This window comes from Cnephaeus nilssonii (assembly GCF_951640355.1).
Source record: "Cnephaeus nilssonii genome assembly, chromosome: 4".
Classification (NCBI taxonomy): Eukaryota; Metazoa; Chordata; class Mammalia; order Chiroptera; family Vespertilionidae; genus Cnephaeus; species Cnephaeus nilssonii.
This window is the reverse complement of record NC_137075.1, coordinates 32,170,879-32,198,836: the sequence shown is the minus strand read 5'-3', so window position 1 is coordinate 32,198,836 and position 27,958 is coordinate 32,170,879. Positions and strand designations below refer to the sequence as shown.

General features: G+C 48.0%; 2 protein-coding genes and 1 pseudogene across 5 annotated transcripts; 2 read left to right on the top strand and 1 right to left on the bottom strand.

Annotated features, from left to right (window-relative positions):
• Window positions 1-3,998: 3,998 nt before the first annotated feature.
• On the bottom strand, window positions 3,999-21,437 carry DHRS1 (dehydrogenase/reductase 1). Of its 3 annotated transcripts, none has more exons than XM_079768702.1 (9): window positions 21,333-21,437; window positions 20,734-20,910; window positions 19,052-19,195; window positions 18,819-18,898; window positions 6,047-6,179; window positions 5,590-5,736; window positions 4,976-5,045; window positions 4,547-4,627; window positions 3,999-4,381 (listed from the first exon to the last, which is right to left on the bottom strand). In XM_079768702.1, exons 2-9 carry the CDS (start codon window positions 20,884-20,886, stop codon window positions 4,245-4,247), a joined length of 945 nt encoding a protein of 314 aa, XP_079624828.1. In that variant the 5' UTR covers window positions 20,887-20,910; window positions 21,333-21,437; the 3' UTR covers window positions 3,999-4,244. The 3 variants fall into 3 exon arrangements, with proteins under 3 accessions (XP_079624828.1, XP_079624826.1, XP_079624827.1); XM_079768700.1 differs by having other exon boundaries at window positions 21,298-21,408; XM_079768701.1 differs by having other exon boundaries at window positions 21,274-21,390.
• LOC307098692 (DNA damage-regulated autophagy modulator protein 2-like) lies at window positions 14,236-15,848 on the top strand (annotated as a pseudogene). The gene has a single exon. The product of its transcript is annotated as a DNA damage-regulated autophagy modulator protein 2-like (transcript).
• Window positions 21,438-21,525: 88 nt separating the features above from the next.
• On the top strand, window positions 21,526-27,954 carry NOP9 (NOP9 nucleolar protein). The gene is made up of 10 exons (XM_079769258.1): window positions 21,526-21,853; window positions 22,065-22,511; window positions 23,454-23,564; window positions 24,664-24,805; window positions 24,903-25,095; window positions 25,965-26,105; window positions 26,507-26,632; window positions 26,796-27,032; window positions 27,219-27,324; window positions 27,666-27,954. Exons 1-10 carry the CDS (start codon window positions 21,610-21,612, stop codon window positions 27,821-27,823), a joined length of 1,905 nt encoding a protein of 634 aa, XP_079625384.1. The 5' UTR covers window positions 21,526-21,609; the 3' UTR covers window positions 27,824-27,954.
• Window positions 27,955-27,958: the final 4 nt, after the last annotated feature.

Below are 27,958 nucleotides of genomic sequence, written 5' to 3'. Positions count from 1 at the left end.
CTCCACTATTGGGCTTCTCAGTCTTGAATCTCTTTCATCTCCCATCAAAATTCACTGTCCCTGCTTCATTCTCGGAGCTCTGTACTCTATTGCTTATGTTGCTAAGATTAATTAAGTCTTGTTGGAGGAAAGCAGGGTGGTGGACTATAAAGAACACTGTTCTTTCTAGTATCTTGGGATATCAGAAACTCAAAGTCTAACTCTGTGTTGTGTGGACTCTTGGAGGCCCAGTTTGCTCACTTCTTTCACTAAGTGGAAGGTATATATGACTTCTAAGATCTTCCAGGGCTGAAATGAAAGTCCTTTGTAGGCTGCGACCTGGTCTGTTTTATTCTCCGCTCTCCCAACACCAAGAATGGTGCCTGATGCAGAGGATGCTCTTAAATATTTATTGAGAGAAGAAACTATTTCAGTAGCTATATATTGCTTGGTGCTTTAAAAATAGCCTACCTAATAATAGACAAATATGCAAATTGACCATACCTCTGACTCACCCACAAGCCATGCCCACAAGCCACGCCCACCATCCAATCAGAGCGAGTATGCAAATTAACCCAACCAAGATGGCTACAGCCACAGAGAGCAAGGTTTCCTAGGTAACAGAGGAAGCCAAGTTTTCCGCCTGCCCTTGCCAGGCCTAAGCCTCCACTCAAGCTACAAAGTTTCAATTATAGAAGGTAAACAAATTCAAACAGAAATGGCGGCAGAATGGAGTTTGAGAGAGCAGGCCAGGGTTGCCCCCGGCAACAGGGGAAGCAAAGCTTTCCGAACACCCTGGCCGGGCCCACCTGCTTAAGGCAACAAAGTGTCAATTATAACCCCAACAGAAATGGCTGCCGGCTGTGAAGGGAGCCCCAGGTTTGGCTCCGCTCCAGGCTACAGAGTTTCAATTGTAGAAGGAAAATAAATTCCAGATACCAGGGCCTCCGCTTGGGTTGCCAGGGGGTGTGGCTGGCCTGCAAACCACCACAGGCCCCTCGCTCAGGCCGCCCCATACCCCAAGGGAACCCCACCCTGATCAGGGACACCCTTCAGGGCAAACCAGCTGGCCCCCACCCCTGTACCAGGCCTCTATCCTATCTAATAAAAGAGTAATATGCAGATTGATCATCACTGCAACACACAATATAGCTGCCCCCATGTGGTCAAAGATCCTGCCCCGATGTGGACACAAGATGGCCGGCACAAGATGGCCAGCAGGAGAGGGCAGTTGAGAAGGACCAGGCCTGCAAGGGAGGGCAGTTGGAGGTGATCAACCCTGCAGGAGAGGGCAGTTAGGGGTGACCAGGCTGGCAGAGGAGGAAAGTTGGGGGCAAACAGGCTGGCAGAGGAGTGGTTAGGGGGTGATCAGGCTGGCAGGCAGAAGCGGTTAGGGGCAATCAGGAAGGCAGGCAGGCAAGCAGTTGGGAGCCAGCAGTCCTGGATTGTGAGAGGGATCCCAGATTGGAGAAGGTATAGGCTGGGCTGAGGGACAACCCGCCTCCGTGCACGAATTTCGTGCACCGGGCCTCTAGTGTATATATATATATATATATATATATATATATATATATATATATATACATACATATATATATACACACACACACACACACACACACATATATATATATTTGTATTGCTTTCAGAGAGGAAGGGAGAGAGATAGAAACATCAATGATGAGAGAGAATCCTCCTGCACCCCCCCCCCCCCCCACTGGGTATTGAGCCCGCAACCCGGGCATAGGCCCTGACTGGGAATTGAACTATGACCTCCTGGTTCATAGGTCGATGCTTAACCACTGAGCTATTCCAGCTAGGCTGCTTGGTGCTTTATATGTTATTTTATGTAATTCACAAGGTGGTAGAGTCAGGATTTATATGTAGATTTGGATGACTTTAAGATCATGTCCTTCCCAAAATACCTTGTGGCCTTTAGGAGACAAGGCCATCACACAAGGATTTGTTCCATTGATGGCTTCTTAAAAAATATATTTTTTTATTTATTTCAGAGAGGAAGGGAGATAGAAACATCAAAGATGAGAGAGAATCATTGATCGGCTACTTGTTGCACGCCCCCTGCTGGGGATTGAGTCTTCAACCCAGGCATGTACCCTGACCAGGAATTGAACCATGACCTCCTGGTTCATAGGTTGATGCTCAACCACTGAGCCATGCTTGCCAGGCCCATTAATGGCTTTAATGTTGGCTGTGGAAGGGTGGAGGAGATTCTGAGGTCCTTATTCTTCATATTATAGCATACTAGTGGCCCGGTGCATGAAATTTGTGCACATTAAAAGGGAATTAAATTAGAGGAAATATTTTAATATTGCTATTTGCCCTTTCTCTATAATAGAAGTGTCAGAGATGAAAGAAAATTAGTAAAATGTATATGAAAATCTCCCTCCTGTCAGAGTCTGGGGCATGCCGTGGGACCTAGAGTCAAGTCCTCGCCCACCACCCATACGCGCTTAGAAAACGCACGAGACCCAGACCCGACTGGCCTCACCCCCATTGGGTGAGACCCAGACCCGCTGGCCCCACCCCTGTCAAGCCCTTCCAGGCGGGGGGCACAGCCTTGGGTCCTCCAGCCTGGTGCCAGGTGGGGGGTGCAGTCTCAGGTCCCCTGTCAAGCCCCCTGGGTGGGGGGCACAGCCTCAGGTTCCCAGGCCTGGTGCCGGGGCAGTGGGCACAGCCTGAGGTTCCCATCAAGCCCCACCGGGCAGGGGGCACAGACTGAGGTCCCAGTCAAGCGCTGCTGGGGGGGCATGGCCTGAGGTCCCCTGTCAAGCCCTGCCAGGTGAGGGGCACAGCCTGGGGTCCCCCAGCCTGGCGCTGGGGTGGGGGCGCAGCATGAGGTCCCAATACAAACCCCACCAGGGCAGGGGGCAGAGCCTGAGGTCCCTCGCCCAGGCCAGGCACCATGCAGCCTCAGGTCCCTGCCTCGGTCATGACAGAGTGTCCTGGATAATTTGCATATTCCTCTATTATATAGATAGGCAACCACCTCTTCCCTCACAAACCTTGGGGGATAACAGGAATGTAAAGTGGTCAGTGGAAGGGGGTGAGAGTGCGGTGAGGAAATCTGATCACTGTCATCTAAATGGGGTGCCTGGGCAAATGGAGGGGTTTAGGTACACAGCTCTAGCCATGTGCTGATAAGCCAGCTCTCTCTCTCTCTCTAACAAAAAGGTGCTGATTAATAGCTTTTGTTGCTTTCTGTGGTATATATTCCCAATATGGCTGACTTCAAGCAACCACCGTAGTGTCAGTGACTGCAGACTTGGCAGAACTGGGCAGTCAGCTCTCACAAGCAGAGCTGCCGCGGCACACCAAATGAACAGTAAGCAGGACTGCAGCTGCTGGATTCCAAGGGAAGCCTCGGCTCTTACCCGGCCTTTTTGAAGACCAGTGGTCTCCGCCCCTCTGATTTACTAGTACAGCCGCTATCCCTTTACCTCAATGGCCATCTCAGCTGCTGGCTGGAGGGCTCCCTCAGGGGCCCTCGGCTCCTCTTTGGAATACACCCTGTTGCCTTGCCCCAAAGGGTTCTTGCAATTAGCTCTTCACTAAGTAATTCAGGTGGTGTCATCCTGAGAGGAAGGATGGGGGTGTGCTAGTTCCATCAGCTCTCCCTCTGGCCCTCACTTGAATTCAGGCAGTACTTTCTCCCAAATTCCAGAAAATCCTCAACACCGAGGAAAGTGCGCTCAGGGATCAGGCCCAGCTGGAAGCAGCAGGCATCTCTGAAGAGGGTGGAATGAAGGGGCGGGGAAGCAGTGAGACTGAGAAAGCCTGCTTCTGGTTGTGGAGGGGCCCCGCTCCCTAGCTGGGGCAGGAGAAACAGGCCTTCTGGCCAAGGGCAAGTGCCCCCGAGATGGACAGGTCTCCAGGGGAGAGCAAGAACTGCTTGGAGGAAGGGGCCTTGTCCCAGGGACGGGACTCCATTTTGGGTACCTTTGAGTCTTCCTCTCAGGTAGTTAACAACTGGCCCAGTACAGAATCAGCACACAAATGTGTTGGAGAAATGAGAACTTTATTAGTACCAAGAACATTTTTCAAAACTTAAGCAAAAAGCAAAACATAGGGACAAGGAAAACCAAGGCACCAAGAAGGACCTCTGGGGCCCCAGGACACACGCAGAGGCATTCCCTTTGTATCAGGCGCACGTGGTGGTGGGAAAGGCTGCCTTGTTCCGCTGAGATGGGCTCAGCCGCCAGTCCAAGTGAAAAGACAAGCAGAGTGGTGACCTCAGGACAGGAGGATCAGAACTTGCTTGTGTAGAGGGTCATAATCCACTTGGGCATACGGAGGAAGCCAGGCAAGTAGGAGGCCAGCCAGCCCAGGCTGGAGGCATGGGAGAGAACCGAACTCAAAGACAAATAGTCCTGGATGGGGCGGCCTGAGGACACAGGAAGAGAAGGGGTTAGACCTCATTTCCCACTCCTTGGCTGAAGAGACTGACTGAATGGGATGTGAGGGAGGAAGGAACAGGGAGAGTGAGGGAGGAGTGAGCAGGAAACAGAAGGAGAGAGGTCCAGGCTGGATGCTGGGCTAGAGCTTTTACCATCCACATCCCGAAGGCCGTAGCGTCGAGCAAGGTCACAAGATGGCAGCACCTTCCCGCTCAGGCTCAGGATATTGGGGTCTGTGGGCACACATACAGCTGATATGGCATGGCAGTGGTGCAGGGTGACAAGGTTTGGGCCCAATGGGACAGGGCACCACTGAGGCAGGCTTAGGAGGCCAGAACTGTTTCTCTCCGTTCCTGGGAAGGCTCCCAAGCCTCTGGCTTCTGGCCATACCTCCTAGGAGCTAGTTCCTGGAGCCCCCAATCCTCAAAAAATGGGAATCCTGACCCTCTGGGCCTCCAGAAGCCAGAGGAAAGAACGGCTTATTCCCCAACCACCTCCTGAGCCAGGCCCCAGAACTGGCTGCCACCACCCTGCAGATCCTCTAGGCCCTTCTTGTTACCAGCTGCCCCCAACCTCTTCACCTGTTGCCAAAGCCACCACGCATTTGCCACTCATTTCCGTGGTCTCCCCGGATGAGAAATTAGCTTTGAGCTGAAACACAGGAGCAGAGAAGTGAATGGTTAATTTCCCAGAGCACTGCCCACGTCTCTTCTCTGCTTTCAGCTTCTGTTCCAGAACAGAGGCCTCAGCCGCACCTGCAGGACTCAGCATCTTGGAAGGTGCTGGAGCCATTCCTCCCCACATCCCTGGGAGCCTTGTACCCCGGCACCGGGACCCACTGTCTTTCCTAAGTGGAAGGATCTGGGGAAGCCAACTATGTTGACCTTCTAGGTTAGTACAGTGTGGGGGTCAAGACCATGGGCTATGCAGGTGGGCAGTCTTTCCACTTAAGCCATCCGTGGCCTTAAGCAAGTTTCTTACTTCTCTGGGTTTTAGTTTCACTATCTATAAAAAGGAGATACTATCTCCCTTACAGGATTAGAGGACGTAACGTGTGTACAGTGCTCAGCCCCATAATTTACTGCCATGGTAAACACCCGGGTATTTGCTCCTTGCTGTTGCTACTGTCTTGACATTAAGGATAGAGAGCTGATTCCTCTGCATTCTCTGCCACCCTCGGCCTCCCCTTGCCAACCTGCTTAACCAGGGGGTCCTCGGCAATGTCACTCTTCTCCAAATGATCCCTAAGCAGTTCTGTCTGCACCAACCCTGGCCAGAGAGACACGTAGCTGACCCCGTGGCGCCGCAGCTCGTGGGCACAGTCTGCAGCCATCCTGTCACACTGTAGAGACAGAAGACAGGGTGAGAGCCAGGGCACTGGCCATGTCACCTTCCTCCCTGCCCTCCCTGCTTCAGCTGAGCATGTCCTGTCCCATGCCCTTCCTAGGCGCTCTGCCTCAGTGGGCCACCTCTCCCAGTGCACTACTTACTCTGGCCAGCAGAGGAGCCCAGGTGAAGGAACTGTCCATGCAGGGCCAGGGGGAACGCTGAAGTTGGCCTCCCACTCTGATCACTGGGGATTTGCCTCCCGAACTAACTGGGTACCGTCACTGTCCTATACAGTCCCAACCCCTGTGCCACTGGGTTCTTACCGCAGCTTTGCCCACGCCATAAGGAACATTGAAGAAATACTGCAGCCCCCCAATGGAGGAGATGACCACGATGAGCCCCCGGCCAGCTGGTACCATCAGCCGAGCCCCATACACCGAGCACAAGTAGTGGCCTCTAGAGGTGGGACAGGAAAGGAATGGACTGTGTTCAGTGCTGGCCAGGGCGCTGTAACCTTGGCAGCTCCCTCTGCCCTCTAGTGGCTGTGGTCAGCCAGGAGAAGGCAGCACCAGGGTGGCCACAGACCTGGAGAACCAAGGGCTTGAGAGGAATACTGGTAAAATTAACCACTGAAGGAGGGAAATGGCACTCTCTAGGAGATGTAACAGAAGAGCTCTGTCATAATAGCAATTACAAACCTAAAGTAGCTTGGGGGGAACATAGCTATATATAAGATCTATATGGAAAAACTATAAAGTGCTGTCTAATGTAAAAGAACAGGTACAGGCATAATTTATTTGGAAGAATCAACATGTAAAACATCAGTTCTACTTAAATTAATCCATAGATTCAGTCAATTTGAGTTATCTATATATATAAAAGCCTAAGTGACCCTTACGACCAAATGACTGGTTGCTATGATGTGCATTGACCACTAGGAGGCAGACACTCAACATAGGAACTGTCCCCTGTGGTCAGTGTGCTCCCACAGCCAACCACCCGTGGCCCCTTCCGGCCAACCTCCCGCTGTCCCTCCCTGGGCCAGCCAGCCAACCTCCTGTGGTCCCTCCCCGGGCCAGCCAGCCAACCTCCCTGTGGTCCCTTCCCTCAGCCAGCCAACCTCCTGTGGTCCCTCCCCCCGGCCAGCCAACATCCTGTGGTCCCTCCCCCCGGCCAGCCAACATCCTGTGGTCCCTCCCCGGGCCAGCCAGCCAACCTCCCTGTGGTCCCTTCCCTCAGCCAGCCAACCTCCTGTGGTCCCTCCCCCCGGCCAGCCAACATCCTGTGGTCCCTCCCCCTGGCCGATTGCCAGCCAGGCCGCGGGACCCCACTCGTGCACAAATTCGTGCACTGGGCCTCTAGTATCTCTATAAGACTTTTGGAGGAACTGACAAAATAATCTAAAGCTCCATTATAATAAACATGGAATAGCCAGGTAAATTCTGAAAAAGGAAGAGTAATATCTGTGGGTGGGGGATATGCTCCCCCATCTTACCACCCCTTATTAAAATGTCATACTAGAAACATATTTAATGGAGGAAGAAGATGGCTGCCAACGGGAAGGCAGACTGCAAGACAGTGTGTGAGTGAGAGAATGAAAGGAGAGTATGTGGACATATGTGGGTGAGGGCCAGCTATACGCCAAGGGACTGTTGGGGACTGCCGACCAGGATCCCCTGACCGGGCAGCCTCCACTGCTGCTGAAATCTCTCCCAGAGCAACCGGCTCTGCCGCAGAGGTCCCCCATCAGACTAGTGACTGATTTCTCAACAGAAACACATCAGGCCAGAAGGGAATGGAATGGAATATACAAAGTCATGCAAAGGAAGGGTCTGAATCCAAGAATACTGTACCCAGCAAGGCTATCAATCAAAATTGAGGGTGAAATCAGGAGCTTCCCAGACAAAAAAGGACTAAGGGAGTTTATTACACCAAACCAGCAATGCAAGAAATGCTAAAGGGTCTGCTGTAAAAAAAAAAAGAAATAGGAAGCGAAGAAGGAACACAGGCGTAAAGAATAAAAATGAAGACAAACAAGTACCTATCAATAACTTTAAATGTAAATGGATTAAATGCCCCGATCAAAAGACATAGGATAGCTAAGTGGATAAGAAAACATGATCCAGCCGAAACCGGTTTGGCTCAGTGGATAGAGCGTCGGCCTGCAGACTGAAAGGTCCCAGGTTCGATTCCGGTCAAGGGCATGTACCTTGGTTGCGGGCACATCCCCAGTAGGGGGTGTGCAGGAGGCAGCTGGTTGATGTTTCTCTCTCATGGATGTTTCTAGCTCTCTATCCCTCTCCCTTCCTCTCTGTAAAAAATCAATAAAATATATTAACAAAAGAAAAAAGGAAACATGATCCATATATCTGCTGTCTACAGGAAACCCACCTCAGAAAAAAAAAAAAGACGCACACAGACTGAGGGTGAAGGGATGGAAAAAGGTTTTTCAGGCGAATGGAAATGAAAAAAAAAAAAAAAAGCTGGGGTAGCAATACTTTTATCTGACAAATTAGGTCTCAAAGTGAAGGGCATAACAAGAGATAAGGAAGGCTACTTCATAATACTAAAGGGAGCAATCCAACAAGAAGAAATAACTCTGGTAAACATATATGCACCCAATACAGGAGTACCCAAATACATAAAAAAACTTCTAGAGGATATCAAGGGAGAGATTGACAGCAATACAGTCATAGTAGGGGACTTTAATACCCCATTATCACCATTAGACAAATCCTCTAAACAAAAAATCATCAAAGAAACATCAATCCTAAATGACTCACTAGATCAGATGGAATTAATTGACATCTTCAGAACATTTCACCCCAAAGCCATAGAATATACATTCTTCTCAGCCCTAACCGGTTTGGCTCAGTGGATGGAGCGTCGGCCTGCGGACTGAAGGGTCCCAGGTTCGATTCCAGTCAAGAGCATGTACCTTGGTTGCGGGCACATCCCCAGTGGGGGGTGTGCAGGAGGCAGCTGATCGATGTTTCTCTCTCATCGATGTTTCTAACTCTCTGTCCCTCTCCCTTCCTCTCTGTGAAAAATCAATAAAATATATTTAAAAAAAAAAGAATATACATTCTTCTCAAGTGCACATGGGTCATTTTCAAAGATAGACCATATATTGGGTCACAGGCAAAGTCTCTTCAAATTCAAGAAGACAGAAATCACATCAAGCAACTTCTCAGATCACAAATGACATAAAACTAGAAATCAACTACAATAAAAATAATAAAAAATCAAATACCTGGAGGCTAAATAGCATGCTATTAAGCAATGACTGGGTTACCATAGAGATCAAAGAAGAAATAAAAAGCATCATGACAACAAACGACAATGAAAATGCAACAATCCAAAATCTATGTGACACAGTGAAAGCAGTCTTGAGAGGGAAGTTCATAGCTCTACAAGCCTACTGCAAAAAACAAGAGACAATGGTAATAAATTACCTAACCCTATAACTCAGAGTTAGAAAGAGAGCAACAAGAAAAGCCCAGTGTAAGCAGAAGGAAGGAAATAATAAAGATCAGAGCAGAGATAAGTGAAATAGAGACCACCCCCCCCCAAAAAAAAACAACAACAACAATACAAAAGATCAACAAAACCAAGAGCTGGTTCTTTGAAAGGATAAACAAGATTGATGAACCTCTAGTCAGGCTCACCAAGAGGCAAAGAGAGAGGACCCAAATAAGCAAAATCAGAAATGAAAGAGGTGAAATAACAACAGATCCCACAAAAATACAAACAATTATGAAAAAATACTATGAACAACTCTATTCCCACAAAAAGGACAACCTAGATGAAATGGATATATTCTTAGAAAAATACAAGCTCCCAAAACACAACCAAGAAGAATAAAAAAACCTGAATAGGCTGATGACTTCCGAAGAAATTGAAACAGCGATCACAAATCTTCCAGTAAACAAAAGCCCTGGTCCAGACAGCTTTATAGGGGAGTTCTACCAAGCATTCAAAGAAGAACTAAAACCTATCCTCCTCAGACTATTCTAAAAAATTCAAGAGGAAGGCACACTTCCCAGCTCTTTCTATGAAGCCAGCATTACCCTAATCCCAAAACCGGATAAAGACAACAAAAAAAGAGCACTACAGGCCAATATCCTTGATGAACTAGATGTTAAAATCCTCAACAAAATTCTAGCAAATCGGATTCAGCAATACATTAGAAAGATCATACACCATGACCAAGTGGGATTTACTCCAGGGATGCAAGGATGGTACAATATCTGCCAATCAATAAATGTGATACATCACATAAACAAACTGAGAGACAAAAATCACATAATCATATCAATTGATGCAGAAAAAGCATTTGACAAAATCCAACATCCTTTCCTGATAAAAACTCTCAGCAAAGTTGGAATAGAGGGATCATACCTCAACATAATAAAAGCCCTATATGACAAACCTACAGCCAACATCATACTCAGTGGGCAAAAACTAAACCCATTTCCCCTATGAACAGAACAAGACAAGGATGCCCACTCTCACCACTCCTATTTGACACAGTACTAGAAGTACTAGCCATAGCGATCAGACAAGAAGAAGAAATAAAAGGCATCCAAATTGGAAAAGAAGTAAAACTGTCTTTATTTGCAGATGACATGATACTATACATAGAAAACCCCAAAGACTCCATCAAAAAACTACTAGATCTAATAAATGAATTTGGCAATGTAGCAGGATACAAAATTAACACCCAGAAATCTATGGCCTTTTTATACACCAATAATGAACTCACAGAAAGAGAAATGAAAAAAATCCCATTTACCACTGCACCAAAAAAAATTACGATACCTAGGAATAAACTTAACCAAGGACGTAAAAGACCTGTACTCGGAAAACTACAGGACACTGAAAAAAGAGATGGAGGAAGACATAAACAAATGGAAGAACATACCATGTTCATGGATTGGTAGAATCAACATCATTAAAATGTCCATACTACCTAAAGCAATCTATAGATTCAATGCAATACCTATTAAAATACCAATGGCATATTTCAAAGATCTAGAACAAATTCTCCAAAAATTCATCTGGAATAAAAAAAGACCCCAAATAGCCACAGCTGTCCTGAGAAAGAAGAACAAAGTTGGAGGGATCACAATACTAGACATCAAACTATATTACCAAGCCACAGTTCTCAAAACTGCCTGGTACTGGCACAACAGACATATAGACCAATGGAACAGAATAGAGGACCCAGAAATTGACCCAAGCCATTATACTCAATTAATATATGACAAAGGAGGCAAGAGCATACAATGGAGTCAAAACAGCCTTTTTAATAAATGGTGCTGGGAAATTTGGTCAGATACATGCAAAAAAATGAAACTAGATTACCATCTCACACCATAGATAAAAACAAACTCAAAATGGCTAAAGGAGTTGAATGTAAGACGGGAAACCATAAATATCCCCCAAGACTCCAGAGGAAGCAAAATTGCAGACATATGTCGTAGCAATATCTTTACAGACACTGATCTTAGGGCAAGAGAGACTAAGGAGAAAATAAACAAATGGGTCTATGTCAAAATAAAAAGCTTCTGCACAGCAAAAGAAACCATCAACAACAAAAAAACACAAGAAAGCCCACTGCATGCGAGAACATATTTGCCAATGTTATCTCCAATAAGGGTTTAATCTCCAACATTTACAGGGAACTCATACAACTTAACAAAAGGAAGATAAACAATCCAATAAAAAAATGGGCAAAGGACCTAAATAGACACTTTTCGAAAGAGGGCATTCAGAAAGCCAAGAGACACATGAAAACATGCTCAAAGTCACTAATCATCCAAGAGATGCAAATCAAAACAACAATGAGGTACCACCTCACACCTGTCAGATGGCTATCATCAACAAATCAACAAACGACAAGTGCTGGAGAGGATGCGGAGAAAAAGGAACCCTCCTTCGCTGCTGGTGGGAATGCAGACTGGTGCAGCCATTGTGGAAAACAGTATGGCGTTTCCTCAAAAATTTAAAAATGGAACTCCCATTTGACTCAGTAATGCCACTTCTAGGAATATATCCCAAGAAAACAAACACCAATCAGAAAGGATATATGCACCCCTATGTTCATAGCAGCACAATTTACAATAGCTAAGATTTGGAAACAGCCTAAATGCTCATCAGCAGATGAGTGGATTAGAAAACTATGGTACATCTACACAATGGAATACTATGCTGCTATAAAAAAGAAGGAATTCTTACCATTTGCAGCATCATAGATGGAACTGGTGAGCATTATGCTAAGTGAAATAAGCCAGGCAGTGAAAGAAAAATACCACATAATCTCATTCATTTATGGATAACAAAGAACATTATAACCTGATGAACAAAAAGATAGATACAGAGGCAGAGAAGCATCGAACAGACTGTCAAATTACAGCAGGAAGGCTGGGGAGTGTTGGGGGTAAGAGATCAACCGAAGGACTTGTATGCATGCATATAAGCATAACCAATGGACACAAGACACTGGGGGTGGGGTGGGGTGTCCATTGGTTATGTGCCAGGAGGTAGGGGATGTGCCAGGGGGTAGGGGTGAGGGCATGTGCCAGGGGGTAGGGGAGGCCGGGGAAAGGTCAATGGGGAATAAAAGGAGACATATGTACTACTATTTGTAATACTTTAAACAATAAAATAAAATAAACAACATTTAATAAAAAAAATGGCATACTAGTTAAAAGAATGTAGTACTAGTATAACAATACACAGATAACCAGTGAAACAAAATAGTCAATAACTAGATCCACGTGTAAATGAGAATTCAATGAATTATTAAGGGAACATTTCAAGTCTACAGGGAAAGAGGGGTCATTCAGTAAATGAATTTGGGACAACTAGCCACTTATTTGGTGGGTGGGATTGGCTGCCTACTTCATTTACGCTTTCAAAATGCATTCTAAAAGGATAAATTATTTGACTATAAAAAAATGAAGGCACAAAAGCACTAAAAGAAAGCATAACAATGTGTTCATAAACTTGGGGTGGGGAAGGCTTGTCTTAGCATCACAGCAAAATAAAAATATAAAAGATTGACTTCTTAAAATTAAGACATATCCTATATAATAAAAGGCTAATATGCAAATAGACCGAACGGCGGAACAACTGGTCACTATGATGTGCACTCACCACCAGGGGCCGTGTGCAAAACATGGCAGGCGTTGGCTGAGGTGGGTTGGTGGAGCAGATGAGCGGGGGTGCCAGACCAAGGTGGGCACTGGTTTCTGTCATGGGGGCAAGCCTCTGGTGGTTACTGAAAATTCTTTGCTCCCGTGTGCTGCAGTCCCGCCCAGCACTCACACCTGCTGCCAGTGCTGGCCCTGCTCACACCCGCTGCCGGTGATGGAGCCATCGCTTGCATCCACTGCCAGTGCCCGATGCTGGTCCTGATCACTCGGCACCATCAGCAGGTGCAAGCAGTGGCTGCCAGCCCTGATCACCCTTGAGGACTTCTCCACCTACCCCTGTTCCTGAGGGATGATCGGGGCAAGCATCTGCCACTCACGCCCACTGCTGGCACTGGCCCCAGTCGCTCTGTGCTGTCAGCAGGTTTGAGCTGAGTGGGGCTGGCGCGTGGGAGAGGCAGCAGTGGAAGCAGGACTGCCAGCAGATGGGACCTTGGCCGCAGTGGGAGGGTCCAGGTGGGGGAGTGAAGGATGGGCCGAGACCCGCCCCTGTGCCTATCGAAGCCTTGCAGCCCACAGTTCCTTTCAAGGTGCACGAATTTGTGCACTGGGCCTCTAGTTCTATATAATAAAAGCCTAATATGCAAATCGACGAACGGCGGAATGACTGGTTGCTATGACGTGCACTGACCACCAGAGGGCAGACACTCAACACAGGAGCTGCCCCCAGACTACAGGCCCCAGGCAGACATGGCAGGCTCCCTGATTGTTCAACAGAGGGAGGCGACCAACGGCGGCAGTGAGGCGACCAGCGGCGGCAGTGAGGCGATCAGGGGACAGGGCTGGCTAGCAGGTGGTGCCAGGCTGGCCAAGGCGGGTGCCAGTGGGGGCCCCTCAATTGCCCCACCAGTTGCCTCAGAGATTGGCCCTGATCACCAGCCAGGCCTAGGGGCCCTACCCGTGCACAAATTTTATGCACTGGGCCTCTAGTCTTACCTAATGAAAGAGAAACATGCAAATTAACCATCACTCCACTACACCCACAGCCAATCAGAGTATGCAAATTAACCCAACAAAGATGGAGGTTAATTTGCATATGCAGGTGCAGAGCGGAGTGAAGCCTGCTATGAGGGGACGCGGGGCGGTGGAGGGGGCTATTGGAGTGGTGCTCCAGACAGAAGTGAGGACGTGCCGGCTCCGGGTGGCCCGGGAGCGGGGACGTGCCAGCTGCCAGGCCCCAGGTGGCCAGGGAGCGGGGACTTGCTGGCTCCCGGGCGGCCGGGGAGCAGGGACGTGCCGGCTCCCGGGCGGCCAGGAAGCGGGGAATAGCCCCTGGGAGGCTGGGAGTGAAGCCAGGGGCTATTCTTGCACGAATATCGTGCAATGGGCCTCCAGTATATATATAAATGTACAAGTACATACATCTATATATGTTTATGTGTATAGAGAAAGCTGGGGAGAGCACGTATACAAAATGATGAGCAATAAATTGGGAAAAATATTATTTGTAAAATGTATTAAAGGAACCTATTCCACAAAGATCTTACATATTGATGTAAAGATAATATGTTAATAATACTAACAAGTCACAAATAAAGAGCTAGCTGAAATGAGTGGGTATAGCAGGTGTGCTCCTGGGGCCCGCCCCATCTCCATCCAGCCCATAGGCTCCAGACCCAAACGTCAGCCCTGGTGGCTCATCCTAGCAAGCAGTCACCATTGAGAGGAGACAGCATAAGGAATTCATCTCATTGCCAGTGGCACTTAAATATTTATGGAATTTAAAAAATTGTAACCGCAGTTCTGGTTCATGGATTGTCCAAGAAAGCAGAGAACATAGGATTTACACAAAAGGCAGGTTTGGGTAGATTTGAAGACTGATACTATAAAACAGGAGCTGGAAATAAAATGGCGGACAAAACAGTTGGTTCCTGCTCTCACAGAACTTAAAGTTTAGTGAGGGAGATAAAACCAAGAGAGCAAGTAACAAAGACCTGTTTGAAATATGGTGGTTTCAGCAAGGCCTCAGTTTCCCTCTTTCAGCCCTGGTAATTTGGGTGGCAGCTGCTTTCTCCAGGGTCAACTCTCCGCCATGTTGACACTACTTTGTCTTATATCAGGTACACCAGCTCCAGAAAAGTGCTTGTTTGGGAGAAATGTTAAATTTTGCCGCAGTTTTATGCATTGTTACCATTTATGTTCCTTAAGCAAGTTCATGCTCTGAATCCTGAAGGGAAATGCATCGCCAGATTAAACGAGGCTGGCTTTGTATTTGGATTGCTGAGTTGTTTAGGTCTTTCTGTTGTGGCAAACTTCCAGAAAACCACCGTTTTTATTGTACATGTATGTGGAGCTGTGCTCACCTTTTGTATGGGCTCATTGTGTATGTTTGTTCAGACCATCCTTTCCTACCAAATGCAGCCCAAAATTCATGCCAAACAAATCTTCTGGGTCAGTCTAGTTGGTTGTCTGGTGTGGAGTAAGTGCATGCTGATTTGTTCATCACTTTGTAGTGGTAGTTTTGGCACAGATGTAGTACAAAAACTCCACTGGAACCCCGAGGACAAAGGTTATGTGCTTCATATGATCACTGCTGCAGCATAATGGTCTATGTCATGCTCTTTCTTTTTTTTTTTTTTCCTGACTTATATACATGATTTTCAGAAAATTTCTTTAGGGGTAGAAGCTAATTTTCATGGATTAACACTCCATGACATTGCTCCTTGTCCCATTAACAATGAACGAACATGTCTACTTTTCAGAGATTTATGATGAAAGGATAAAATATTCCTGTGATGATTATGATTGGGAAAACATTCATAAGTTCCTTCTGCTCTGAAATTTTCCACCAATTAATCAAGGCTGACAGTGACATTGAAGGGTCCTGATAACCAAGAGACATGAATTAAGCCATTTTATAAATTATTTTAAAGGGTATCTTCAAGGCTCTCCCTCCCAGGAGCACGCCCGAGCCTGTGCCTTTTCCTTTCCCCTTCTCCCCCTGCCCCTGCATTCCTCCCCAGACATGTAACATGTTGAGCTGAAACATAGGAGAGGAGAAATGAAGGGCCCGTCCTTTACCTCCATAACTTGTTTCCTAAGCCCATTTCTTCTAGGAACTACTTTTGCTACCTCTGTAACTTACCCAATAAATATTCTTACAAAATAAAATAAAATAATAAAAACTAAATAGAGGCTATCTTCAAGAGGATCATGTAAAAACATTAATGCCTATACTTTTTTTTTTTAAATCCCAGAAAATAAACCAAAGGACTATAAAAAAAGAATAAAGAGCCAATAAATAAATGAATAAAAAGCTCAACTTGCTCTAGCCAGTTTGGCTCAGTGGATAGAGCGTCAACTTGTGGACTGAAGGGTCCTGGGTTTGATTCTGGTCAAGGGCACATGCTCGATTTTGGGCTCAATCCCCAGTAGGGGGCATGTAGGAGACAGCTGATTCTCTTTCATCATTGATGTTTCTCTCTCTCTCTCTCTCTCTCTCTCTCTCTTTCCATCCCACTCTGAAATCAATAAAAATAAAAATATTAAAGTTTTTTTAAAAAGCTCAACTTCACAAATAAAAAAAAAATGAATTAAAACCACCTTAGCACATGCCTGGTGTGGCTCAGTGGTTGAGCATTGACCTACGAACCAGGAGGTCAGGGTTCGACTCTTAGGGCACATGCCCAGGTTGCAGGCTCATCCCTAGTGTGGTGCGTGCAGGAGGCAGCCAATCAATGATTCTCTCTCATCATTGATGTTTCTATCTCTCTCCCTCTCTCTTCCTCTCTGAAATCAATAAAACAACAAAATATCCCACCTTATGATATCTTTGGCCTATTAGAGTGGCAAAGCTTGTATGACTGAGTGACCTGATTGCTTAGCATGGTTGAGGGCATAAAAAAGATACCCTCCTTCATTTTCCTGAGTTTATAAATTGGTGAGGTTTTTTTTTTCATTTTAATTTCTTTATTGATTAAGGTATTACATATGTGTCCTCATCTCCCCATTACCTTCCCAATTCCCCTCCCCCCACTCATTCCCTCCCCCCTCCCCCCCTCCCCCCGTTGTCTGTGTCCATTGGTTAGGCTTATATGCATGCATACAAGTCCTTTGGTTGATCTCTCACCCTTACCCCCACCCTCCCCTACCTTCCCTCTGAGGTTTGACAGTCTGATCGCTGCTTCCCTGTCTTTGGATCTGTTTTTGTTTATCAGTTTATGTTGTTCATTAGGTGAGTTTTTTTTTTTTTTTTTTTTTTTTTTAGGACAGTTTGATGTCTATTAAATCTTTAAGAAGTACATATTTTTTTCTAAGAATTCCACTACTGCAATAGATAAAGGGTTAGGTAAATAAATTATGATACCTACTCCCGAGTCAAATATTTAAAAGTATGGTAGAATACTAGATTATCAACAGTAGCTATAACTCAGTCAAGGGAGGAAGGTGGTGATGACAGAGTAAGATAATACTGATTTTCACATTTTTTTCAAAATTTTAAAAAAGAATATACACAAACTTGGTAACCAAAAAAAACAAAAAAAAAAAACAACAACCCAAAAAACCAAAAAACACAAAACAACAACAAAACTCTTTTGCACGGGAAACTTGAACTTCCAAATGAAAGCAAGTAGAGAGACCTGTGGTTTCGAAAGGAAGCCCAGCCTAAGGTAACGCAGAGGAAAGGCACAGTAAATACGTATGTGAATGCGTGTTGGGGAGGTGGGAGGAGATGGTGGCGGGCTTTCAAGAGGCTCACAAAGTGATCTTTATCTTGGAGAATTCATCAGGGCTGGCCTTTGCTTTGTAGGCTGAAAACCCTGATCAGCAAGAGATGAATGTGAAAGGCCTGTTTGGAGGACTAACTAAGGATGTGGGTGTTGCCTTTTACCAGCTGTCTGGATTTTCTTTTCTTGCCTCTTGGCTAACCATCCCTCTCTGTCCTCATAATCTTTCTTCTACTTTGGAAATCACGATTGGATTCTCATTCTGTTTCCTTGGGATTTTGCCACTAGAAACCATGGATGTTCTTAAACACTTTAGTCTCAGATTTTCAGATAATATCTTAAGTTATTCCCACAGGTCGTATTCAGGGAGTGTAGTTTATAAGAATACCACAGTTCCAAAAATAATAAACACAGACATGACTGGTATATATCGTGCCGAGCAAACTAAATGCTGTGTTTCATCTCACTCCTGTACCACATGTACATGTAACCCGTGACACTCCTGCCTTCCCAACTCTGACCTGGGAGTACCCTTGCCTATGGGTCTGGAGTGAGGATCTGGAGGCTACGGATGACTGACACTCACCCTTTCTTATTGACTTTCTTTTTATCTAAAACAAAACAATTTCTGCCCTAGCTGGTTTGGTTCATGGTTACAGCACCAGCCTGATGACTGAAGTGTCTCAGGTTCGATTCTGGTCAAGGGCAGGTGCTTTGGTTGCAGGCTTGATCCCCAGCCCCAGGCAGGGCGTGTGCGGGAGGCAACCAATTGAAGTGTCTCTCTCACATCGATACTTCTCTCTGTTTCCTCCTCCCTTCCACTCTTTCTAAAAATCAATGAAAAAGAATATCCTCAGGTGATAAAACAAAACAATTTCTTCCTCTAATTTTTTTGGTGTGCATTATTGAGGGAAGCAAGTTCCCTTCTGGGTCATGCATTTGGATGGGCAGAGAGTGAGGCAGGAAAGAAGCAAAGGGCACGGTCAGATGAAAATGGCTGACAAAAACAAGACAAAAGTTGACATTCCCAAGTACAGATTCACTTGGATGGAACTTCTCCAGAGGTGAGTGGGATAAATGGGACAAAAGGGAGAAGAAAGAGATGGGAGGTCAGAGGGAAAAAGGGCATATGGGGAAAGATCTGGGCTGTCAGCCTGGCTAAGTGGGTGAGGGGAGCCCAGGTCCTTGCAGTGGGATGGGGGAACACCTACCTGAGTCCAACATTGTTGATATCATCCCAAATGGAGGCAGGGCTTTCCCAGAATGCCTTCTTACGGTTGTCTAGGATTGGCTAGAAAGCACAGGGAGAGTGATGAATTGGATGGCCCGAAGGCAGGAAGGTCTGAGGGGCTGGATCATGGAAGGACAATTAGTGGGGATAAAAACTCAGGGGTCACAGTAGGAGGTTGGGAGTGTGGAGTTGGGATCAAAGTTTCAAGAGTACCTGAACCCCAGCATAGGCATTGTTGACCAGCACATCCAAACGTCCGTTCTGTTCTCGATCAACCTGCTCAAATAGGTTTCGCACTTCAGCCTCCTGGCTTGAATCACACACCACAGGCACACACTGGCCCCCTCGGGATTGCGCCTGGAGAGAGACAGAGAGGATAGGAGCTCACAGTCACACAGGAGGGTAGACATAATGCAGCTTCCCTCCACTCCCAGCTTGGGAGCTAGAAGGCCATCATAGGAATCAAAGCCAGCAGCTGAGGGAACATTGTTGGCAATATCGCCCTCTGATGTCTGTGTGAGGAATTTCAGGAGTGCTAGGTCCTCCCTTTTCAGAGCAAGGTGGATTGGAACCTCAGCTTTAAAAATACTAGTATACAAACATTTACTGAGGCCTACCATGTGCAAGGCATTGTACTCTGCATGTGGAGGGGGTGGGACAAATAAGACACGGAGGCTGCTCTTAAGAAATGAGTATCCATCTTTTTCCTTGCCCTTGGCTACTTCCATCTCACATGCCCTTAGCTCCCACCCTTTACCACTCATGTGGAACCCCTACTCAATCCCAGTCCTTTTACCCTCACTCCACCTGTGCTCCTTCCTGGTAACAAGGAAATAAAAGTTCTCAGGCATGACCTATTTCTACTTCCCGTTCCATCTCAGCTTCTACAAATGTGCCCCATCCTCTAACTTGAGAGGAAGAAGAGTACCTTAGTCAGGAACAGGCCTCCTATTTTCCAGGTCCAACCCTCTTACCTCCTTGCCTCTTATGTGCTCACATGGCTTCCAGTCTTTCTGCCTTAAATTAATTATTCATACCCCAGCCAGATAGTATGAACTATTTAAAACACAAATCTGTTTTAAATCCTCCAATAGGATCACCATCTCTTAGAGAATAAAGCCAAAGTTATCTACCAGGGTCTTCCAAGGCCCATTCTGTTTCCTTTCCACCCTCTCACCTCCGCTCCTGTTTTGCACCTGTATGTTTTGGAATTCTTTCTCACAGGATCCACACTCTTTCACCATTGCTTGTAAAGTTCCCTTTGCCAGTATGTCTTAGCTTCTTTGACCTAAGACTCAGTTCAAGAACCACTTCCCCTAGAACGCTTTCCCTAACTACTCTCATGTCATCTCAAAACCCACCCCTCAATCCCAGAGCATTCTGTGCACACACATTCACCTCTTGTCACTTACCATATCCACATTACATTGACAAGACCTATTTCTACCTCTGGCTAGATCTAGCTTTTAAGAGCAGTTATATCTTATTAATCTTGGTAACCCCACTGCTTCACCCTGTGCCTAGCAAATCAAGTGTACCCAAGTATTTAACTGAAAACCAGTAGAAAAGTCAAATAAAAATGTACAGTTCAATAAAATCTTGCCTAAAAACAAAAAAAAGGAAAGCATGGGCCCACAAATTTTTAGTTGCAATTCCAAAGTCCCTAAAGCTTTCGAACAGAACTTCTTCTTCTTCTTTTTTCCCCCATAAAACTCACTTGGTGGTAACTGTGACCTGATCTGGAGTTATTTGTGGGGTTCATTTATCCCACTTGGAGAAAATATTCACGTTTTATTGAGGAATATTATGGGTTCTGGTAAGGGACTGGGAGGAGTGGTTAAGAGGAAGGGATCCCGCAGTGGCTCCTGCCCGCGTGGTCCAGAGGACGCACTCACCTCCTCAGCAGCAGCCCGCAGTGTGTCCAGACGCCGGCCAGTGATGTAGACGGTGGCCCCTGCTTGGCAGAGCTGCAAGGCGATGCCGCGACCAATACCCCTGGAAGCACCAGTCACCACGCACACTTGGCCCTTCATGGGGGTGCCATGCATGACTCACCAGCAAAGGAGTAAAAGCTGTGGAAGCAAAGATTTGCTCTGAGGGAAGCCTGCAGATTGTTGAAGGGGGACCCCCGGATAGTGCTAGGAGGAGGAGCCATGGTGGGGATGCTTCAGAGGGAGACACCTGGGTGCAGGGCCAGGGCCAGGCTGTCCGTTTCGGGACGCCCAGAGTGCAGAAGGGGCTGTTCAGGGCAGGACACCTACTGGACCTCGGAGTGAGGCTGGCTGGGCCCTCAAGGCCCTCGCGGAGCGTCCACGCCGAGCCCTGGGCCATCTGGAGTTCTGGCCCCGGCCTGGCCCAGTCAGGCCAAGCCCCAAGCCGGGTGGCGCGGCTTCTGGGATGGGGGGTGAGCCAAGGACGGGGACCCTGAGCCCTACCTGGGAGGAGCTCGCGTCTCTTACCCGCCACCCGCGCCGCTTCCGGAGACCGGCCTCACCTGGCTCCCCAGGTTCTCCAAAGGCGAGCAGTGACTGCGGCCGCGGGGCGGAGTCCGAGCACGGGCCTGGGCGGCGCGGGGGGCGGGGCGACCTGGTGTACACACGGCCCGCGGCAGCGACGGGGGCGGGGCCGGGGGCGGGGCCGTCGCGGGCCTGTGACGTTGCGGCGCCCAGAGCGCCGCGTTCCCACACTCGCCGGGAGCCGGCCCACCTGGCCGAGCGCGCTCACGCCGCCGCCGAGGCAGCTTTCGCGGACTGGCCGGCACCGGAGCACCCATGGGGCTGGGGCCGCGCTCCCCCCACAAGGCCGGGCGCCGGTTCCCAGCTGGTGGCAAACGGGGGCGCGGGGCCAAGGGGTCGGGGCGCCCCTCAGGCCGCCAGCGAGAGCCCTGCCCGCCCCCGGACGGGCGCTCGTCGCCGGCTCTCGACGCGCACCCTCACCTGAGCCCCGAAGCGCTGGGGTACTTCCGCCGGGCGCTGTCGGCGCTGAAAGAGGCCCCGGAGGCCGGAGAAGAGCGAGGTGGGGAGGCTCTTCCGGGTGGGACCGAGAGAGGGGTTTGCTGGGCACAAAATTCAGTGCAGGCAAGGACATTGTGGTGGGTTCCCAGGGCGTGGGGACTGTTTCATCTCCCGTGTCCTCGTCCTCACTCCCAGCCCCTTGGTTAAGTGATGGAACATAACCTTCTCCTCCTCTCAGTCTCTTTAAAATATTTCTTTCTTTGTCTTTCCAGAGCTGATGGTGCACAATGTTTTGAAGGAAGCGGAGGCTCAGGCCCTCGCCTTGGCCACAAACAGGACTGGCAGTGAGATGCTGCAGGAACTGTTGGGGTTCAGCCCCCTGAAACCTCTGTGTCGAGTATTGGCTGCTCTGCGCTCCAACTGGCGCTGTGTGGCCTGTCATCGATGTGGGGTGCATGTATTGCAAAGTGCTTTGCTGCAGCTGCCTCGATTGTTGGGGAGCTGTGAGGAGGAGGAGGAGGAGGCTGAGGAGGAGAAGGAGCCTCCCTTGGACACCCTGGAGGAGCTGGTGCTGGGACTAGCCTCTGAGGTGTGTGATGATTTTCTCTTCTACTGTGGAGACACACATGGCAGCTTCGTGGTGAGAACTCTGCTGCAGGTGTTAGGAGGGACTCTTCTGGAGTCCGAGAGAGCCAGACACCGGGGCTCCCGGTCACCTGGTGAGTATTACAAGACAGGGAAGTGGGCCGAGAGGAAAGGCGAATTTAGGAAGTTCAGAGGAGATAGTGGCAGAAGAGTAATTAATTCTTCACGACCTCGAAGAACTAACAGAGAAATTAGGACAGGGCATAGCAGGCCAAAGATTAGTGTGCTATAGAGGCCAAGAGGTAGGGTGCGTTTAGGGAAAGCTAAACATGACTCAATGTACATTTGTATTTAGGCACATACTGGATGTAAGCAGAAGATCAGGAAATAATACCCTCACTACATGCAACCCACTCTAATGTTTTCTTTTTTCTGTTCTATTCCATTAAAATGGTGCTGGTTGAGACCCACGAAATTGATTTCGTGATTCATTCATAGGCAGTGACCTACATTTTAAAAAAAACTGGGAAATAAGGTTAGAGAATTTAGATAAGGCCTGATTTTGGAACATCTTGAATTTCTGGCTGAGGAGTTTGGACTATCTCCCATGATCCATGGGAAAGATGGTTGAAGTTTCTCAGACAAATTGAAACAGAAATGTGGTCTCAATCCAGTTATCTAGATGAGAAGAGAAATTCAGTTGTGCTCTGCATTTTTAAGCTAAATCCTTGTTCATCTGTGCCAGCGATTTTCAACTGGTTTGCTGTGACACAGTGCAAAAATATTTAAAACATGTGATACCTCTTATTTAGTCAGGGCACTGACCTCTTTTCCCTTAGATTGTCAAATAAAAAAAAAAAGGCAACACCTAACACAATAGTTGTCCAGTGTGACTGAATCAAAACTATACATATATTTTTGTCAGGTTGGGAAAAATATATTTTTTGGTGTGGTGCAGAATTTTAGTAATTCGTTTATGTGTGCCATGAGATGGAAAAGGTTGAAAATTCCTGACCTTGGAATTCTTCTCCCTCTGGCATGGTGGTTTGTGATCTCGCCACTTGATCTTCCTTCAGAAGCACAAAGGACTCCAACTCGGGAATGTAAACCAGCTGATTTCGAGGTTCCTGAATCCTTCTTGAATTGTCTTCAGGACCTGAGTTCCTGCTTTCTGAAGGACATTGCTGGTAAGGCGGGAAATAGGAGGAGGGGCTAGGATCTACTTTTCTGGAGGTGATTATCTTCAAACTAGTGACCCGGTGCACGAAATTCATGCACATTAAAAGGGGATTAATTAGAGGAAAATTTAATATTGCTATTTGCCCTTTCTCTATAATAGAAGTGTCAGAGATGAAAGAAAATTAGTAAAATGTATATAAAAACCTTCCTCCTGTCAGAGTCTGGGGCTCACCATGAGACCCAGAGTCAAGTCCCCGCCCACCCACATGCACCTCAAAATCGTGTGAGACCCAGACCCCCCCCCCCCCAATTGGGCTAGATCCAGACCAGGCCAGTCCCACCCTTGTCAAGCCCTGTCGGGCAGGGGGCATAGCTTCAGGTCCCCTGGCCTGGCGCCAGGATGGGGGACATGGCCTGAGATCCCGTCAAGCCCCACTGGGTGGGAGGCATGGCCTGAGGTCCCCCATCAAGCCCCGCCAGGTGGGGGGTGCGGCCTGAGGTCCCCCAGCCTGGCGCTGGGGCGGGGGGAGCAGCCTGAGGTCCCCCAGCCCAGCACCAGGACGGGAAGCGCACCTTGAGGTCCCCCATCAAGCCCCACCAGGTGGGGGGTGCAGCCTGAGGCTCCCTGTCAAGCCCTGCTGGGTGGAGGGCATGGCCTGAGGTCCCCTGGCCTGGTGCTGGGGTTTGGGGAGCAGCCTGAGGTCCCCCGTCAAGCACTGCTGGGTGGGGGGTGCGGCCTGAGGTCCCCTGTCAAGCCCTGCTGGGTGGGGGACATGGCCTGAGGTCTGTTAAGTCCCATGGGGGCGGGGTAGGGAGTAGCCTCAGGTCCCTGCTGATTGCTCGTTAAGGCTCCTTATGGGAACTTGGCCTCAGCTGTGGGTGCAGCCATCTTTGTGATGGAGTGATGGTCAATTTGCATATTCCCTCTTTATTATATAGGATAAGGCCCTTATTTAGATAGTCTTCTTTTCAAATCTGATCTGATTTGTGTTGCAAAGACTCTATAGACCCGTTGTCCATGGTTCCTTGTACCTTGTTGTTTGAGGTTGTCCAGGTCGTCTGGATTTTGGGAAAGCTGCCTTTATTGTTTCTGCTCTCTTACCACAGTGTTTATTACTGACAAGATCTCCAGCTTCTGCTTTCAAGTGGCCTTACAGATCTTACACCGCAAACTGCCCCAGTTGTGTGCCCACCTCTGTAATGCTGTGATTGACTATCTGAGTAATCGCAATTCCTCAGCAGATGGCAGGTAGGTCAGGCCTCAGGATTGATGGGGTGTGTATAATATTTTAGAGGTGTGTAGGTATTTTGGATGGAGTGGAGTTAAACTACCTTCTTGTCTCCAGCCCCCTACTGCTATTTCTGCGGGATCAGACGAGCTCCAGACTTCTGGAGCAGGTGCTGCTGGTGTTGGAGCCCCCGCGGCTCCAGAGCCTTTTTGAGGATCATTTCCAAGGGCAGCTGCAGACCATGGCTGCGCATCCCATTGCCAACTTCCCTTTGCAGCGTTTACTGGATGCTGTCACTACCCCTGAGCTCGTGAGTCGGGAACTTGGCTGGGTCTGTTTCTGTACGCTGTTGCTTCTACTAGTTCTTGTTCACTGGGCCTTATTTTATGGTGTGCCTATCTCTGACTGTGTGCTGGCTGTTCCCCTTAAGTTATTCCTGCCGAAACCGGTTTGGCTCAGTGGATAGAGCGTCGGCCTGCCGACTGAAGGGTCCCAGGTTCGATTCCGGTCAAGGGCATGTACCTTGGTTGCGGGCACATCCCCAGTAGGGGGTGTGCAAGAGGCAGCTGATCAATGTTTCTCTCTCATTGATGTTTCTAACTCTCTATCCCTCTCTCTTCCTCTCTGTAAAAAAATCAATAAAATATATTTTTAAAAAAAAGTTATTCCTGGGGGTTTCCCAGAGCATAGGGTGAAGGTGTCTTCTTCCCAGAAAGGATTTGCTTTGGCTTTTCTCAAACGCCAATACCAACAGGAGACTGGCTTAATCCAAGTTAGCAGCTTGAGGTTCCATGGCCTACCCAGACTGGGTACGTGGCTACAAATCCAAATGAGCACTGGAGCTGCCATAGCTTCTCTTTTCCTTGGCTGCTTAGTGCCAGGGCATGTTTCCTTGGGAACTCATGGGTTGGGAGTTAGAGTGGAAGGTTTGATTTTAATTCTCCTTTACCCTGACAGTATGGTAATTTAAAGTCCCCTCTCCATGTGAGGCAGCTCCTTTAAGACTACACCCTTGTTCTGGACCTTTCTTATCCAGCCCAACCAAAGTCCTGACATTGGCAATGCTTTTTTTGTCTTATCTAGCATTTTTAGTTGTTTTTGGCAGAGAGATTTTTCTGAATAACTTAGCCCACAGTTACCAGAATGCCAAAAATTCTTTACCCCAATGTCTCCCCTCAGCTGTCCCCCATATTTGAGGAGCTGAGTCCTGCCCTGGAAGCTGTGCTGGCACAGGGTCACCCAGGGGTAGTCATTGCCCTGGTGGGAGCCTGCCGCAGAGTTGGGACCCACCAAGCCCAGGTTCTGCAGCTGTTGTTAGAGGTGAGTGGGTGTTACTTGCAACCCATTTATGCCCTTGGTTCAAATTCTATCTCTTAAGACTTATCCAATCTTTAGTCATTGTATCTCTGGTCCCAAGATATTCAATGCTCAGGGAGTTCATAGATAACAAGGGGAAATGAGGCCAAATCCATTTCATAGCCCTAGAATGAAAATTGTCTCCCAGAACAAAGAGAGAAGTTTATTTAAGGAATAAATATTTATTGACCCCTGTTACATGTATAGAGGCTGGAGATACAGCAGGGCAGACGAGATCCTGTCCTCATGCAGCTTATATTCTTGTGAAGTTAGGCATTCTCACCACTCCTGAATGCTTTCCCTTGTCTAGAAATTCAGGGTTAAAATCAGTTCTCAGATTCATTATGTTTTGTCTTCTCATCTAGGCATTCCACTGTGCAGAGCCCTCTTCTCGGCAAGTGGCCTGTGTGCCTCTCTTTGCCACTTTGATGGCTTATGAGGTGTACTATGGACTGGTGGAGGAGGAGGGGGCAGTGCCCGCGGACCACCAGGTGAGGTAGGGCAAAGGCCAAGCCAGTGACTGATTGGGGACCAGGTCTCCCTGGGCTTAGGGAGCCTCTCACCACGGAGGTGAAGGTGGTGAGATCTCTGGCTTCATCCAAGTGGAGGTGGCATTTTGGTGGCTGCCTCCTGATTTCCTATCCCTGTTCTCAGGCTGAAATGGGCACAGCCAGGGCCCTGGGGGAAGTGACAGTCCTCGGATCTCTACTGCTCCAGCATCTGCTGCACTTCTCCACTCCTGGCCTTGTCCTTCGAAGTCTGAGTGCCTTGACGGGACCACAACTTCTGACTCTGGCCCAAAGTCCTGCTGGTTCCCATGTGCTTGATGCCGTCCTGACCAGCCCTTCTGTGACGCGCAAGCAGCGCCGTCGTGTGCTCAAGACCCTAAAGGTTAGACTCTGGCTTCTGCTTTGATTCCTCTGCCATTACCCATTTAGAGAACATGAGCTTCCCCCGGATGTCTTTCCTAGACTCTTTTGACTCAGTTTTTAAATGGAAACTCCACTCCCTCCTGCCCTCCCCAGCACATTTTCAAGAACTGCCCTAGAGGGACCTGCCTTGTCTGTCTCAATGCAGGGACAGTATGTGGCTCTGGCTTGCAGTCGCCATGGCAGCCGTGTGTTAGATGCCATCTGGAATGGAGCAGCCTTGGGGGCCCGGAAGGAAATTGCTGCTGAGCTGGGTGAGTACCAGCAGGTCTCTTGGACCTTCCCAAACTTCCCTTTCCTTACTCCAAATAGCTGGGTGGCTGGGGGATGGATTTAAATTCAGCAGAAACTTCAGTTCCAAAGGGTGATTTGGCCATGGTGCTTAGCAGTCTGCTCTCCCTTTCCCTCTGTTGATTGTGCAGTCCTATGTTCTTACCCTCCTCCCAGTTTGTTCTTTGGAGAGTGAGGGGTTAACTCTATCCCAAGGCAGACCCAGGGACCAGGTAGAATGGAGAGACCTTCACCCCAAGTAGAGTCTCTTCAAGCATAGGTGGTGACTGCATGCTGATACTGAACATGATGGTTCCCTTTGCAGGAGAGCGGAACCAAGAGCTGATAAAAGACCCTTTTGGCCACCATGTGGCTCGAAATGTGGCCCTGACTACCTTCCTGAAGCGTCGAGAAGCGTGGGAACAGCAACAGGGGGCAGTGGCCAAGCGGAGGCGGGTTTTGAACTCAATTCTTGAAGACTGAGGCCTTGAGATCTGGGACTGGGTGTTGATGGGGGAGGAGGAAAAGGAGTATCTATCCTGTTCCCTTACTAATTTAAATCAAAGTCATTGAAGTCAAAAAAGTGTTATTGGTAAACATTTTTATATTTGTATTGGA